At 41.2% G+C, this 18,207-nt stretch overlaps 1 protein-coding gene across 1 annotated transcript in view; it reads left to right on the top strand.

Annotated features, from left to right (window-relative positions):
• cdh2 (cadherin 2, type 1, N-cadherin (neuronal)) overlaps window positions 1–18,207 on the top strand; it is a 72,058-nt gene that overhangs the window by 30,834 nt on the left and 23,017 nt on the right. Inside the window, exon 3 of the mRNA XM_074651401.1 lies at window positions 14,156–14,367. Coding sequence (XP_074507502.1) covers window positions 14,156–14,367 — 212 coding nt within the window. The remainder of the gene's footprint in view (window positions 1–14,155; window positions 14,368–18,207) is intronic.

Raw genomic sequence — 18,207 nt, 5'->3', positions numbered from 1 at the left:
GTAATTATAATGCTACTCTTCCCGCATTATGTGAAGGCGAGTCTCCAATGCAAAATGTCAATTTGCCGAGTTGGATGGTGTTAAATTGCTTCTGCTCAGAAATAAAATAAGAAGTCATGCATATGAAAGTGAGCAGCCCTAATAGAAAGATGTGTCTCTCTTACAAATTGATTGCCGCATTGAGTGTCAGAGGCTGAACTTCTGCATTAAAGTAAAAAAACCAAAAAACAGCAGTGGGGATCAATAACAGCTCTGGATTGTGCACAAGATGTCTGTATCACACAACGTACCAACTTTCCGTCCAACTATAGATAAACAACTCCAGTTCCCATACAAAACTGGCTACATTTGAAAACAGCATTCAGATGGATTTATTTGCAAGTATATGTTTGTGCTGTCAATTTGAAAAATATGATTCATTCAGCCTTGAGATACAGCCATTAGTTTCTTTGCACAGATCCTTAGAATAACCTGCCTCCCCTTTTTCCCATTCCACCCAGTTGATCTCTTTTGAGCACCAACTAGGCGCGGGGGAGGGTCAAGCAGGTCAAAGTAGGTTAGCAGCGAGATGCATTTGGCATCTCAGTCGTAGCTCGACATCTCCAGGAACCAACGCGGCACAGAGGGATAAGCTCGGTTGACACATTAAGACAGCGTTTGTATATTCATACAAATGCATGCTTTCCTCTCTTGTTTGCTTTCTTCAACTGGAGCAGCACATAACAAGCTGTCATGCGTCTGAAAAGCCTCGCATGTGTTGAACGTGAGAGCTCGTGAGAGCAACACAGTGGGCTTGTCTTTAATCTTGCTTCTGTGTATTTTTCGTCTTCTCGTTAAGCGCGGGCTAATTGTGTTTCAAGCAGAATTTGAAACATATTGATTCAAACGTGCAATAGCAAATGCGCACACCCCGTGTATTGGCAGCTGCCCTAATCCCTCTCTTTGAAGAAGCTTCTTTTTCCTTGCTGTCATTGTTTTGCGGATAGATTTCTTTTTTCTTTTTTTCTTTTTTTTTACATTTCCTCTACTCCCCAACCTTTCACAGGAGGCAGGTTTCTAAACCCAAGTGACTGTACAGCCTTGGGGTTTTTCCATAATATGTTGGTTTGGTCTTATGATGGGGTTTAGAGAGCGAGATTTTTTAAGTGTCTCGTGATGTGTGGCAAAGGGCAAGTGAGTAAAACGAGCATAATGGTTGGTAGCTGTGACTGTAATAGCCTGCCCACCACAATGACTCATTTGCTTTGTTTAGCTTGAAAAAGAAGCATTTACATATCCTCCCGGCCTCTTGTTTCCTCTTTCTTTAATCCAGAAATATTCTAACTGATTACCACATAAATGTACATTTTTAGATTTCTACACAGGTTGGTATAAGCAGTAAGGCAGAATATACTGTATATATTGCTCTTGTGTGTGCAAATGACTCAGTAAATCACGTTTCTTTACTTCGAGAGAGACGAGGCAGCAACCCCCCTATCTTACAGTATAATAGTCTTCTCCAGAGGCTGTCAGCCTCATCTTCCTTTGTCTGCCGCTTTGTTTCCCAGCCAAAGAGGATTCACATGCCTTCTCCTTGTTTCTCCGCGTGCCCCGACTTCTCCAAAAGAAAAAAGGCAGGGAAGCAGGAATTCCATTAGCTTTGTTCTCAAAAAACTCAGCGTGAACTTGTGACTGTGATACATATGACATCATGGCCTCAGAACTGGTCCCAGACGCTTTTTATTTTCTACAGCTTTTATTTTACATCTTATGCTGTAGGTGAGTGCATCACATCCTTCCATGTTTTTTTTTCTTTTCACAGACACTCTGTGTTGTATAAAATCCTTCGTTTTTTCAATGTGGCTCAAATTGCTGCGCTGTTCTGCTTTGAGCACACGGAAGGATAAAGGGAAACTGTATATGCGTGCGAGTGTGTGCGCACGCATCCACGTGTGCATGTTAAAAAGGGGTGGGAGTCGGGGGGGGGGGGGGTGAACAGAAATTGCATGTTTGTGTGTGTGGTTAGGTTTGTAATTGGATTCAGTGGACCGTATCAGTCTTTACCTGAGCTAGTCATTTGCATGGGTTTGATTGACAACAGAGCTATGCAAAGCAGGCGCGAGTATTATTCCCTATGTAGGTAGAGAGAGATGCACAAACCATGCCTTTTCTCATAGCTATCACTTTCTTGTTAATTAGTATTGAGTCATTACTGCTAAGGAAATGGTTGAAATTTCATTTGCATGAAGGCATCACTCTATCCAGCCATTGCCCATCTACTGCAGTGTGTATTTTGGCAGATTAGATGTCACCTCAGGTTAAACATAGAGAGACATTTCTAGAAATTTGCTTAAGTCATCAAACTTAACATACTCAGAAGAATCATAAACGTTTGAAAAGAACAGTGTGTAGCATTTAGGGGGATCTATTGGCAGAAATGGAATATAATATAATAAGGGCTGTCAATCGATTGAAATATTTGATCGCAATTAATCGCATGATTATCCCTAGTTAATCACGATTAATCGCAAATTAATCACATTTTTATCTGTTCAAAATGTACCTTAAAGGGCGATTTGTGGAGTATTTAATACTCTTATTAACATGGGAGTGGACAAATATGCTTGCTTTATGCAAATATATGTATATAATTATTACTGGAAATCAATTAACAACACAAAACAATGACAGATATTGTCCAGAAACCCTCACAGGTACTTCATTTAGCATAAAAATGATGCTCAAATCATAACATGGCAAACTCAAGCCCAACAGACAACAACAGCTGTCAGTGAGCTGACTTGACTATGACTGAATTTAGCGTAACTTTGGAGCGTTATTTAACCTCCTTCGCGACAAGCTAGTATAACATGTACCTGGTTGGTGCCAATGGATTCCTCAGGTTTCTAGTTTCATATGATACCAGTGTCTTCTTTCTAGCTTTAAAGATGAGCCCGCTACAACCTAAAAACCGCAAGTTGCGTTAATGCGTTAAAGAAATTAATGGCGTTAATTTACGTTACCTTTGACAGCCTTAAATATAATGTTTTCTTTAGTGCATAATCACCTGAAAATAAGAATTGTTGTGTTTTTGTTAGCTCAGAATGAGCCGTTTATATCTACATACGGAGCGGGTCCTCTTCACGGAGCCGACTCTACTGACTCTAAAGAGGACCCTTCATGTTTTCACATCGGCCATCGTAGTTCTCCTACACACTTGGCATACGGGAGATGTTTGAGTTGGTTGCAACCTCACCGCTAGATCTCTAAAAAACAAACACACTGTACCTTCAAGTCCACTTTAACAAGTGCAGCAAAACTGAACAAGAGGAACATCAGCGGGGTATCAATCAAGAACACATTAAAGACATCCAGACAAAACCAAACCAATTAAAAAACAGAAAACTCCTTTTGTGTGTTGGTGTGCACAGAGCCTTTAAACATAGAAATATAATTGCCATCCTGCTTTGCCGTGTACTTTTCTCTAAAATACATTTCTAATACGCGCAGGATGTTTTTCTACACCATGGTAATAAGCAGCCTTGACTTCTAGTCACTCGCGAATGTGTGAACATGACTCACAAAATGCATAGTGGGAAGTAGTTAACTGGAATGGTATTCACATTACTGTGTGTTATATTGCCTTGAATTTCACATGAATGTCCTTGCCTTTGTGTTTGTCCTGGCTGGTCATTCATGTGGCACCATGTAATGAAAGTTGAAATGAGTTTGAATATAGTGATGGTTACATTTATTACTAGGCAGAAGGCACTTGAAGACTTTAGTATGTATAGCTGTATAGCTATGCAGCGGGCGTGTTACATAGGAAGAGAGGTCGCTTCTGCTGTCACACATAATGGTTATTTACGGTGGCTGGATCTGCCTCCTTTCAGCATCAATTGTAATGACACAGGAGGTTAGACAATTTGTCGGAATTTAATCACGTCCTAACATACATCTGTTTTTAATTCTATCAAAATTGATAAGGTACAAATAGCATCCTCTGTTTTAAACCTCCTGGGAAATGTCTTTGTCTTCTTGAACATTCATTTGCACAACCTTTGTCCAGCAGCGCAAATCAAAAGTTTTAATGAAGTGTTTGTTTGTGTTCTTTTAACTGTCTTGGAATACATCCAATGTGGAATGATATTTAAGATATATTTAAGATCAAATTATTATGTCTTAATTAAATTTTCATAACCATTTTTATCGTAAAACTTAAACACAAATCAGCTTTTTATAAATACATCTTTTCAAATATATATTCTGCTTCACAGAGAACTAAGGCTGTCCTCGATCAAAGATATTCTTAGTTAACTAACACTCATATGATTTTAATTAAATCGACAGATTTGTAAAACTGAGTTTCTCCACAAAGAATCACAAAAGCACCAGTTTAAATTGTGTGTTTACCAGAAATGTACTCATGAGTTTCTAGAAATAAGTCATTCAGCATGAAAAAAGCATAAAAAACGACTAATGGACTTAAGAAATCTTATTCGACTAAGACCAAAACGACCGATTAGTCAGCTAATCGACTAAGAGGGATCAGCCCTACAGAGAACTGGTAACCCGTTTTTTAAAAAAAGTATAAAAAAGCAGTTGAAACTTCCCAAAGCACTCATGTAGCATAATTCAATCCTCAGTTGTCCATCTGTATGTCAAAATGTGGCTAAATACACAGCTTCTGTTTGTTACTCGTTCACTGCACGAATGACAAATATGCGTGCGGTCAGGATTTGATTGATACAATATGTTCCCACCCTTTACTGAATCATGCAATGTTTGCACACAAACTGTCGTTGGAGCATTTCTGTCTGGCACCAGCCATCTTCAACCACAGAGACACCAATAGTGTGTTTTCTACAGTGATGACAGTTCTGCTCTCTTTCTACAATAAGGGAGTACCTTTTAGTGATTGTTGATATAATTTCCATAAACATGCACTCCGTTAAAATGAGAGAGAGAGATACTGTGCCGGTGCTGAGCCATGCAGATAGTATTTACTACAGCTGGAGACAGTGGCGCGGCAGCCTGTACCCTAACAATGTGTGGTTTTAACACTATTAGTTTTCCACTTGGTGAAAGCAGAAGGAGGCACTGACATCATTGCATAAGTCACCTATTCTGTTTTCCCACCAAAAGCCCGGGATAATGATTGTCCCTGCGGAACAATGATTGGTGCAGTTCTGGGCCAGAGAGATATATTTCTGTGTCTCTTCTCTCCGAGACAGGACCCACTCCGCTGCTGTGATTAAAAAGTCTTACAAGACCCAGCGAACATGCCAGCAGAGGTTACCTCATCACTGGCCGCGGCCTCCTCCTTTGTCTCTTTGATTTTTATGATGGTATTTTGATGGGAATGATCAAGGGGAAGAACTAAATAGCTTGGAGTCTGAGCTTTTGAGATCAAAAAGACCTAATAATGTCACATTACAGGTTGCACTGAGGCAGTTTTAGTGCCCGGCCCTCGTGCTCAGAAAATATCAGCTCAGCGTGGAACCAGAGGCTCACAGTCAGCTGATGTAGCCATTGGCTGCTGCCCTTTTGTACTCATCTCTTTCTCTTTTTTCTCAGACTTCTTTTGAACATTAATCACCAAGTGTATTTAAGAAAAATGAACCTATATACCATCTTTCATCGAATTTAAGCAAATTCAGGGTTGGGGTAAAAATCAATGCAGCATAGTATTGCGATATTTTGCCTGTCAATATTGTATCGATACACGGACGCCAAGTATCGAGCTGTTATTATATAAACCAGTGGTTCTCAAAGTGGGGTCCGGGGAACCCCAGAGGTCCATGGCACTCTGCCAGGGGGTCTGTGAAAACTTTTCAGATTAATTCATTTAAATTATCATATCATTTTTTTGTTTTTTTTGTTTTACAAAAGGCTTCATGGTTCAACAAATAATATTTACATTTTTAAATCTATAATAGTCAATAGATTACATTCTAATTAACACATTTATAACTCTTAGAGTCTGCAAATATTTGTAATATATGTCTATTATCTTTCTAATACATTTCTCATGTGTTGTTGTTTCACATAACTAAGACTACAGAAGTGTAAAAAAAATGGGCCACGTCAAATTATTCCAAGACACATACAGTACATGAGGGGGTCCCCGGTATATTCTCTATCTTGTAAGGGGTCCTTGGCTGAAAAAAGATTGAGAATCTCTGATATAACCTATTAACCTCTTAACAATCCACCAGACACTATTCTGTCTTTCAGAGGTTGTACCGGGCTCAGTCTTAAAACTAGAGAAATAAATAAATAACTAAATAACGCTCCAAAGTTACGCTAAATTCTGGCATGGCCATTTTCAAAGGGGTCCCTTGACCTCTGACCTCAAGATATGTGAATGAAAACTCTGAGATGAACAAAGTGAAAACTGTATCTTATTGGATAAAACAGATGTTGACAAACTTCATAATTTGCAGTTGAAAAAAGGTAATAAATCGCAATATATCTTATCGCAATACTTAGCATATCGCAACATGTTTAAAATCGCTATAAGATTGTATCGTGACTACATAATATTGTATCGTTTGGCCTCTGGTGATTCCCACTCCTAGTGTATATATATATTTCTATAAAAGTGATGACATGGATGGGTTTCTTACTTAAAAATTAAATCATATTTTTATGGAATCTGACTATGCATATTATAATACTTGAGCCCTTTCTTTTAAGTAGCATCGTTGTTTTCATCACAGTAGATGCATAATAAATGAAAGCGATCAATATTTGATGTTTAATATTGATGGTTATTCCTGACCCAACGAGAGCCTCAGACTTAAGAGTTAACCTCCTGTCCCGAGCTGAAAGTGCCTGAGACGCAGAAGCACTGTAACAGCAGAGATGGATGCACGGTGCAGCGGAGCATCCCCTAAAATGTGCATTACAGCAGTGTATGGTCACCAGAGAATGACCTCTGTGATACAGGAACAATAAAAAATGATGCATGTGGCCACCTTAAATGGCTTATTATTCACAGTCTGATTTCTAAAAGGCGCCTCAACCTGCCTCTGACCTCCAACCTCACACAGATTACTTTATTTTACCCCTATACCTGCTTTTGTTCTCCATCCCTTTCTCCATCCCTCTGTTAATCATTAAAGCCTTTTGTAGACTGAACAAAGTGACCAATGCCAGCAGTTATAAGGTGAGAAAGGGTATGGAGAGCAATTAAAAACCTGCGACCTGTTATGGGAGGACAGGAGGAGGTCAAAGAAGAGCTGTTATGGTCATGAAGTTCAACACCCTCATTTCATATAATTTACATCTGAGAGCCAACGGGGCGTTGTAGACAGAGAGGCTTCAAAGATTTAGAGACAGGAGACTACTTTGGTATATATGGTCACACTTACCTAACACTTAGCCACATCACAGTAATTATAAGTTTCCCTCCTCACAAAGCATCAATTATTGTCCTTTGAACTCGAGGGAGAAACGGTGAAACATACTGGAAGACAGATTATCTGTGCAATCTTTGAAGTCATTTTAGTAGTTAGATTTTTACCAGCGTGTTAATGTGATGCTTTACATAATGAGCTACACCTGTAAGCGTCGCAGAGCAGTAAGAGTGTTTGACATCCTGGTAATGTGGTCAGTTTAATACCCCACTAAAGCCCACGTATCAAGCCGCTCTTCTCAATAACTCGCAGAACAAAATCCCAGTAGCTATGCGCTGATAACTGCAGAAGGATGTAGCTTAGCCTTATCAGCTCTTGGCTCCAGTGACACAGTAATCCACACAATGCTCGGCTGTCATTGTGCTGGAAAACACAGAATCATTTCATTTGCCCAACAAAGGCCCGGGAATAATTGTGATGTCCCCCTCGTGCTTCCCCGCCACTACTAACCCATCGAGATTGGTAATTTTCAAAAAGCCAAATATTACTTATTCAAAAGAGCCCAACTGTCATCATGCATTTTTTTTTCCTCTTGTTTTGCCACAGGAATAAGAGGCTCTTACCGAATGTCAGTTTAGGGAGATCACAGCAGCCTGCTAGCTTTCTGCTCAGTCAGAGCCCAGCAGGTGTCTACTAAGCATGTAGCTGAAGTGTAGGCATGGGACAGCCAGCAGAGAGGGTAATGGTAGTTTCCTAAAAGGCCAATCATCGCTGAGACACAACAGGAACGGGGGTGGAGAAGCTTCGGCACTATGAAAGAAATGGAGGTGACTCTTGGCCTGGTGGGGAGTCTGCCATACCTTGTAATTGTCCTTTAAATACAATGGATGTCAAACATGATTGCTGCACCCTGGGAGAGCAAACGACCATGTGCAAATGTGATATAAATGCAACTGTAAAAAGAAAAGAAAGAACATGTCAAAACGCATTAAAATAGTTTCCTTTCTACTTAGGGGCCAGTTTTCTAGATCAAGGGAGCTTAAATAATCTGAGCAAACTCTATAGCCGCCTCCTTAGACACCCATGCTACTTAAACGTCTCAGTGTGTATACCAATGTGGGTGTGTGTGATAAGGGAAGGTAGTATCAATACGTCTTTTGAGGGCCTCCTCTTAATTCTTTAATTGAGGCAGCAGTGTTAGGATGGAAACATACCTCCGACAATATGCATAAGCTACACAAACCCAAGTGTTGAGGGAATGGTCACTGCAATCAAGCTAGGAAAACGAGCCAGCTGCTTGTTAAATGTGTTTATATGCTCTGATGCAATTCCTCTTTAGTTTTCTTAATTGCTAGAGACACTGAACGGAGTACAAACACTGCATGTTTTTTTTGTTTTTTTCATGCAAATCCCTTACATATTTTTAGGCCCGGCTATAAATGCATGGAATGCTCTGCGCGTTTGATGTGCAGTGCATTAGCAAAACGCCTTCAAGGGCTTAGTCTGGCAAAAGGCAGTATCATCATCCCCAGATCCAAGCTGCAGCTACAAACAGTTTACTTTCTCTGAAGAATACCCTATTTTTCTCAAAACAGAAATGTATCTTTTTTTCGCCTCTCTGCGTCGCACCTTCTTTTGAATACATGGATATTTAGAAATGTCTTGATTCAGTAGTGTAATTTAACGATCCCTCCTCTACCAGTGCTGGTTATTTTTCGTAAAAAGGGGTTGATGATGCCATCACTCCCACAGGGTTATCAACTTAATTCTTGACACAATTGATAGTAATTTTTATAATTAGGCATTTAAATGTGCATAATTTATAAATTTGTATTGATTGCATCAGATCAGAGAGCAACGAAATAGTCATTAATTTTTAATTTGTAAGACTTACTTAAAAAATATCATCTTATTTAAGTGTCTACATGGAAATAGCCATAATTGTGAAGAATAGGTTATAATAAGTTGCACAATAGCATGTGTGTACTCACCAGCCTTGAAGCTGTATAATATGCATTCATAATAATAGCATTAGAAAAAAAAAAAGCACAGTTAGAGAGAATAACATATGCATGCACAATTACGCAAAGCAAAAGCAACGATCTTATTTATAAAAAAATAAATAAAAAAAACATTAGTGTATTGTGCTTTTAGCGTTTTGTGCAATAATTGGGCAATTACAGAATACGCTGTGAAGGGTGTTTTTTTGTGGTCGGGCACAAAGTCTGCACGCTGTTGGAGAACGCTGACCTTAATTTGGCATGTTCTCCCCAATTTTGGACTCAGATTAGAATTTCATATCACAGCAGTTTGAATTGAGGTACCAGAGTGCGAGCTCCACTGGGGCTTAACAGGATCTTATAAACAGTGGCGCTGGCATGGATGTCTCACACAGCACCATTCAGCTGGAGCCTCTGCTTCATATTGCATTGTCTCATCGCCAGTGCAGGCCACTGTACTAAACCTGGTCACATTCATTTGTGAATAATGCATTTTGTCAGGCGGTGTCGTACCATTTGCCAGGGTTGGGTTGGGTTGGTGGGGTTTGGGGGGGGCGTTGCCACTGGGGTATTTGCCTCGGTCTGCATTTATCCACTGATGAAACACCTACGCTGAGTATTTCTCAACTGTCAGTGACCTCACTTTCCAGAAATGAATGATTGGTTATATTGGGATGATCTCACATGAGAGGTTTGAGTCTTGTCACATTTACAGCACATTAGAGGCGACTCTCAGTCCGCTCACTTGCAGCCAGTGCATTTGGCAGGCAGGCATAAAAAAGCTGAGATTGTGGAACATTTTCTTTGCCTCCGTTCAGTCACGGAGTCCACATTCCATGCTCCAAATTAAATGTATCTCTCTCTCTCTCTCTCTCTCGCTGCCTCCTCCCTATCTCTCTCTAACTATTTGTGTCTGTCTGAGTTAGAGTTATCACGTGATGGAGCAGACAATAGAGAGGCACTCTGGCACTACGGAGAGGTTAGCCGGGGTTTTTGTGTTGCTTGTCAGCGAGGGGGGGGCATCTAAGCTGTGAATAGGATCATTGAGTCGGAGGTAATTTTGGGCCCCGGTGCAGGGCATTAGTTGGACGGGCCTTTCTGCTGACAGGCCTGTTTTCCCCTCCTCCCACCCACCCTTTTTTTTTTAACCCCCAACCCCCAGTCCCCCCTCTGCTGCATCGGCATTTTTGTCCAAACCAAAGGCCTTTATCGCTGTGCCCATGACGACATGTCTGATAGGGCGTGGCAGCCCTGCACCTTGGGGAGCCAATATATCTAGATATATAGATAAGTTGCAGCAGCCAGGGTTTTTACCGGTGCCACACTACACATTTCTGTGGTTTCCTAAGCCACCAGAGTGTGTCAGATAAATGAATAGACGCATGCTGGACATGCTCATTCATTATCATTGGAAATGGCCGTGCCTGCTGGGAGTTTGTGTGGCGATTGCCGTGGGGGCCGACTGTTGAAGGGCCTCTCAGAGGTGTCCTGATGGCCAAATTTCAGACAATGTTAAAGGGCTGGAGCTTAGCTCAACGAGAGGCACGGACTAAAATAACTCACAGGGGGAGACGCTGCTGTCAAGTGCACTGCTCCACATGTTCACACAAAATATATAGTCAAAAGAGCCAGTAGGACAGAAAATGGAAGCACATGGGCTGCAGCTTCAGTGGACAACAAATCCCATTTTCAGATTAGGAGACACTTAAATGCGTCCAGTCCAGGTTGTTCTGATAAGTAGTGAGTTAATAGCATTTTTTTTTTTTTTATTGTTTTTATATCAAACTAGCTGAGCCAGACTGACATCTGTAGTCTATAAATTACTGTATGAAGTCATATTACTGGTGTCCTGTTACTACTCACTGACAAAATGATGAATGCGCCTAAATACGAAGAAGAAGAAGAAGAAGTAGAGAAAAACATCAGACCGTTCCTTTATAATCATTAGCAAACGCTGCCCAAACTCATCCCTGCAGGCATCTTAATTTACCTGCAGGCAACTAATTTATATAAGCGATAATGATTATTTGCATTATGAATTAATATGCCGGTTATTTTCACGATTCATGTAAAATTTAGTCTATAGAACATCAGAAAATTGTTGAAAAATGACCATCACAATTTCCCAGAGCCAAAAGTGATGTTTTTAAATTCGTTGTATTGTCCAATCAACAGCCTATAAGCCAAATATCATTAATTTACAATGATATAAAACAGAGAAAAGCAGAAAATCTTCATATTTGAGAAGGTGGAACCATGAAATGCTTAATTATCGATTAATCTAGAGCTGCAACGATTAATCGATTAGTTGTCAATAGTCGTGCAGCAATTAATCGCCAACTGTTTTGATAATCGATTTGAGTAAATTTGAAGAAAAAAAAGTCTAAATTCTCTGAATCCAGCTTCTTAAATGTGAATATTTTCCGATTTCTTTACTCCTCTATGACAGTAAACTGAATAGCTTTGAGTTGTGGACAAAAACAAGACATTTAAGGATGTCATCTTGGGCTTTGGGAAACACTGATCAACATATTCCACCATTTTCTGACATTTTATAGATCAAACAAGTAATCGATTAATCGAGAAAATAGTCGACAGATTAATCGACAATGAAAATAATTGTTAGTTGCAGCCATAGATTAATCAACAAATAGTTTCAGCACTACTTAGACTTGCTGAGCAACACTTGATAGCGTCAGCACCTCAGTCAGAATAGTGTGTGAGTGAGACATTTCCCAGCTCGGAGTGAAATCCTTAAATCTATGGACTGTCTTGTGCTGCATTGTGAGTACTGCTATTTTGACAGTCCCTTGCTCTGTATTCTCCCTCTGTCTGAGTAGCTGCTGACTTGGGCTGCTGGTGATTGCCTGAAGGCTTTGAGTTTACAGGCGGCTGGCTTTAAGGCAAAACCTTCAGAGAGAGAAGGTCATCTATCTGATGTCAGCTTTGCAAGGTTCAAAGAGAAAAAAAAAGCTAATTGGTCAAGGGTAATTGAACAAAAGCAGCCAGGAAGGAGATGGTCAATATCAAGTGTATTCCAGTATGGAAGAAAGATCTTGTCATCTTCTATCTTCATTATTGGAACCCGCCGGCTCTCCCGCGATGCTATCTCACCTTGTGGGGCTGTTGAGCAATATTTAGAGGAATTGCAATTCTTCAGGTAAAAAAAAAAAAGTGCAGTTTGCAATGCTGTTTTTCTTGTTTCGTCAGTGTTTAAATCTTTTAGCAGGAGCTGTAATGGAATGCAGCTCGTGGTCCTCGCAGACGATTTGTTCTCCCTGTTTTGGGTTTGATAAAGTATAGCAAGGTTGCATTTTCATTCTTCACTTAGGATGAATACATGGCACGACAAACTTCCCTTATGTAACCTCCTATTTTTGATTCATTCTCTCTCTCTCTATCTTACATTTGCATTGTACCTCTCACACATGCCATCATTAAAAAACACACTTTTGAAGGAATATTTTCCTTCTGCTGTGTTACTTTCAGCCAGTCTGCCTTTAGTTGCTCACTAAAAACAAACAGGTACATCTGGAACTACGGGTATCGACGTGAAAACATCTGCCTCGACTGCGGTTACAAGCAACAAGAAAAACGTGCTTAATTCACCCGTCATCACAGAGAGATTTATCAGTAGTAAGGCGTGGTGCACTTTAGGACAATTGATTGCATGTGTTTGGGTGATGCTATTAAATTAGGCCTGGAGGCTAAACTTATGACTTCCTTTGGACCCCCGAACTGGTCTACTGCATCCTCTTCCCCGAGCCCAGAGGAACTCGATGCGCTCCGAGTACTCTGGAGACATCTGTGGGTCTCCAAGGTAGCAGCACAAAGGAAGATTAGGCACCCTCCTCCAAGGCTTTTGTTAAGTAATTCCACATCTCCTTTTAATAATTCAAAGCGGCACCAGCAGAGCCTACACACAAGCGATATATGGTAACGTTGTGATCTCTGTGGCCGGAAGGAATTTTTTATCTTTTTCCTTTATGCCGTTTTGTGTGCTATAAACACGAGGGGGGGGCCTGCCAGGGAAACATCTCCACACAAAAAGGAGCACACAATGCAGCTCTTAGGTGTTTGTGTTTGTGTAGGAGCTACGTAGGCTGTGCTGCACTGTCACTCACTTGTAACATGAACCGGTGTTGTACCTCTGCCACTGAGGCACCGGTGGGACTCGAGCCCCCATGAGCCACCTGCCTGCCGTGTATATATGTATGCGTGCGCGAGTTTCTGTGTTTTTTTTTTTCTCAGCGCAAACAGGCTGATGAAATAAACATCACACGGACTTACTTCTGGCTCTCGGGGAGCTGAGGATCGGTAGTCATCCGCGGAAGGCATCCCTGTATGTCATGGGGGACAAAGCTAGCATGAGATGGCCTTAGCTGGAAATAAAATGAGACTTATCTAGTTGAATTCTAGAAACGTGTTTATACACGCTGCTGTGTATATTTTCGCAAACGCAGTGGGGCATTTAGACAGTCTAATTTACTGTAATGTTTTGGGGGGTTTTAGGTTCGTCTTTAATAGACCTTAAGGGGCCATACTTCCCTTTTTTCTTTAGTTTTCTCTCCCTCCAACTCTCTCCTCCACTGCACCTGTTTTGAGCAATACCTTTGGGGCACAGCTTGAGGTGAATAATGTATGAGAGAGAAGGAGAATCAGAAAACCTTTGTGGACCCTCTGTGTCTGGCTGTCTGTCTGTCTGTCTTCCACCTCCTTTGTCTCCATCGCTATTTTTTCTCTAGGTTTTTTCCTCTCACTTCAGGGCTAATTTAAAAAAAATAACTCAAATCTATCTGTCTCCGTTTCTTGCAGTGAGGTTTGTGGACTGTGGCCGAGGTGGTCTGGTGCGGTTTGAATGCAGTAACCCATCTGACTTCCGGATAGAGGCTGACGGAGTAGTCTATGCTGCCAGGAGGCTTCAGCCCTCTACGCTCCCTGAGTCACCGCTGCTGATCAAGGCCAGTGACGCCACCACTCAGCAGCAATGGTCGGCCCAAGTCAGGCTGACACTCTCCAGCCAGCAGGTGAATATCCCTTCATCACTCCCACACACATTTCCGACATGTTTGTTGATTGTCTGACTGATGTTACTGCTGTAGAAAAGGTGGAATGATCAATTCTGCCCTCGCATCCAAATAACTTACGCTTATTAGGCACACTGCACATTCACAGATGACTAGTTCCCTAAATTGTAGCAGGTGTTCCGAGAGACTGGATGGATGCTCGCTAATTAAAACTTAATGTGTCAATTTAGTAGGAGCACAAACATATACTCAACACGGTCAGTGGGTAGCAAGAGCAGATGCAAAATAGCTCCTCATAAAATTGATTTCAGTGAGCATGCCTTGTGATTGTGAGGTTATTGCCTTATCATCCAAAAGGGGGACACACCTCTTTTCAGCGCTTCGGAAGACGGGAAGCATCTGTCTGAGCTGTAGAGCGCCGTTCTAACCGTTCCGCTGGACGTGTTGCGCAGTCATCTGCAATTAGTTAGAATGACCGTGTGCTCATATGTCAACATTGTGGTTGGCTGAGGATCAGAGGAAGTGCACAGAAAAAGCACTGCACACTGTCTGCCTTGTAACCAGGAAATGAAAAGAAGCTCCGGTGAAGGCGGTGTTGTTGTAGAGGTTTTAACTGCAATGCCAGTGGATTATGTGATCCTGCTCAATTAGATAATATCTGCTGCTTTAAACCAACAGGAGTGACGCTACACACACACACACACACACACACACACACACACACGCTATTCTCTACAGATGCAGCGATTGCAAATTTGACCGATTTATGTTTTTATAAAAGTCTGACCTGCTTATTCCAATTTTTTTTTTATATAACTGCAACTCCATATAACAGCATTCACAAACATTTTTGTAACTTACTCTTAAATGGAAAATTCAATTGTATTTTCATGAATTATGAACATGATATCTAAATAGTATTTACATATCAGAGAAGAAAATGTATTATATACTGTGTATGTAGGCCTTTTATAGAGATTCAACTATTTATCTAAACTATGTATTTATTTATTTATGTATTTATTTATACAAAATTATTTATGAATCCGTATCTATTCAAAAGAATTCAAAGGTTTGTGTATTATATTATATTAACTCACACTCCTGCGGCGAGCGGCGTCCTCCTGCCTGCCCCACACCTACTGACTGTTAGTTACTCTGAGCAGCATGCAAGAGAATGAATTATAATATACTCTATATGAATATATTTCTCACCTTTTCTCTGATGGTCTGAATAAGTCGCTAAATTTGTCACTACTCGTTTTTTTTTACAAATAAAGTTGCAAGGAGGATTTGAAAAGTCGCTAAATCTAGCGAGAAAGTCCGCAATTTGGCAACACTGTGTGTTTGTGGCTGTGACAATAGTTATGGTATGTGCCCGCGACGTGATCCATCGTGCGGCGCATGCGTGTAAATTTGACCGGCACAGAATCGGCTATATCTGAGACTGATTGGCCGGTCACAGGTTATGGCCGAAACAGATAATTTAAGTCCCGGGATTACTTTTCAAGGAACTAAAAGGTTCCTTCAGCCTACTGTTGTCTACGTTTCCATAGCGGTTTAAAGACCAGCGAAGATTCGGCCACAGACATATGAAAAAGTCACATGACATGGAATGAGGGCTGCTGGTGGTGGTCCGTTTCATCTAAAAAAACATGTTGAAAAACATGAACATTAAAACGCTAGGTTTTGTCTCACCGTGACATTTACGGCTACATAATCAGCAAAGGACATCCCTGCAAACCCCACCCCAAAAGTTCTTGTACTTTCAGAAAGTACTACCCCCCCGACCAGGGCCTTTTATGGAGGGTAAAAAGTCCCTGGAAATTAATTTACACCGTGGTCCCTGTGGTTAAAACGCAATGAGTTCCTCAAAAGGTTCTTATTTCCAGGGTAAAGTTCCTGCGGTTGAAACGGTGCTTCTGCTATTCTCAACTCTGTGTGCTGCTCTCTATCCTGACCCAACCCATAGGGTATAAGTGAGCCTTTATTTGCATATGTTAATAATGACTGCTGTAAGATCTTAAATCATTAGCCTTGTGGTGTCTTAATGAACACCCCCATATACAATAATCGTGTTTGTTTTACAAAGACCAATGTGCGTGTCTTTTTTTATCCCTATAATACACTTAAGCAAATGGCCACAAGTGGCCATTCCTGAATGGGCAGATAATCTCAGGAAAGGCGGGGTGTTGTACTTTATGTGGGTGCCGATTAAAAGTTAATACCGACAGTTATGTGTAGTTACTGTCAGTGGCTGCGGGCGCGGCGGTCTGCTGGGCCGGAATTAAACTTGTAGCCGGTAATGATTTCGTGGCTTTTCAAAACACCATCGTTAGCCACTGACACTCATTTACTATAGGGACTCCTGCAGGTATGTGATTTTAATGGTACCATTAGTCATTGTTGTCGGTTGGTCAAAGGCGAATACATACTGGTCCCAAACAGGTTAACAGAGACTTTCAGTTTTTTTTAAAGTTTTTAAATAAAAGACCGAACCGCACATTGGCTGTACATGTTCATACAGATTATCAGCTGCATCATCAGCAGCCATACACTGATCTGTATATGCAGAGAGCTGTTGGGTTTGCCCTGATTTGTCCGTAATGAAATCAGGGATTGACTTTCCTGTATCTTGCACGTTTATGAGGTCACGAGTGGTTATCTTCCCCCCCAGCACAATTATTGTCATGAATCATCACGCATCTCTTAATCACATCAGCGATTAAATTTTTTTTATTAGTCCATGAATGCGGCAGCCTTGGGGAAACATTTTAATCAATGACAACCAAACAATATCCTCATTAACGAGAGAGTGTCCTCGGCCACCGTCTCCACCTCTATTACAACCTCCGCTCCACTGCTGTCCGTGAGGAGAAAATGTGTTAGTATCTGAAAGGGAGAATTTCTCTAAAAGGGCAAATACACACACATGCCTAATTCTTCCCACACACACACACAGGTTATCACTCAGCCGAACACTCTCCTGGACTCTGAAGTAGTCAGAAGATGGAGGGGGTTTCGGAGAGTGTAGATAGGCTCGGGACCTCCAACGCACCAGAGATAGATGCGTGTTGGGCTGAGCAAACCCACCATGCCATTCATCATTCCAGACGCAGGTTGCAAATAATTACTGCTCTCACTCGCGCCCATTTTAATAGGGTAATAGATATTTCTGAAGCGTGCTCCTTCGCTATCAGTCCGCTCGCCCCTCTGCATTTCCAATGTGTGAAAGCAGTATAATCGGATTTCAAACATGATTAGTGGAAACTCTGCGACAGCTCCCCAGATGTTATAAGGGGGGGACATGTGGGATATGGGTCACGCTATAAGGTGACAAAGTGGTAATTAATTTCTGTGTTTGCATAGGACTCTTTGTAGTATTTTGGAGGACTGGACTACCTCACAACCAATCAACATCCAAATAATTACAGGCAACAGTAAGGAAGATACTTCAAGGGATGTGGCAGCTCCATTGAAATTCCAGCTATCATTCATTGACATTGACGGATTTTACATATTGTTTTTCTGTTTTCCTTCCCGCCTCGTTTTGTTCAAGGTTATTTTAACTTTCTCTGGCACTACTTCAGTCTCCTCAGTCTCTGGAGCGGCATAGGCAATTTGAGCCATCTGTGTGTTTAGTGTCTGGCTTGCAGGTACCATCCTCCTTTGTTTCAAATCTCATTCATTACAGCCGAGGGAGGATGGCAGATCCATTATGGAAGCTGGTCTGTCTGTGTGGGTGCATTTTATCAGGACATAAGAGGAGGTCTGCCATTTAAAGCAAACCGGCGCCGGCGGTGCGCGGCAGCTGCAGTAGCCACACCAAAGCATTTCAAG

Source organism: Sebastes fasciatus, chromosome 11 (assembly GCF_043250625.1).
Source record: "Sebastes fasciatus isolate fSebFas1 chromosome 11, fSebFas1.pri, whole genome shotgun sequence".
Classification (NCBI taxonomy): domain Eukaryota; kingdom Metazoa; phylum Chordata; class Actinopteri; order Perciformes; family Sebastidae; genus Sebastes; species Sebastes fasciatus.
Note: the sequence above shows the minus strand (reverse complement) of the source record. Positions and strands in the feature narration are given on the sequence as shown.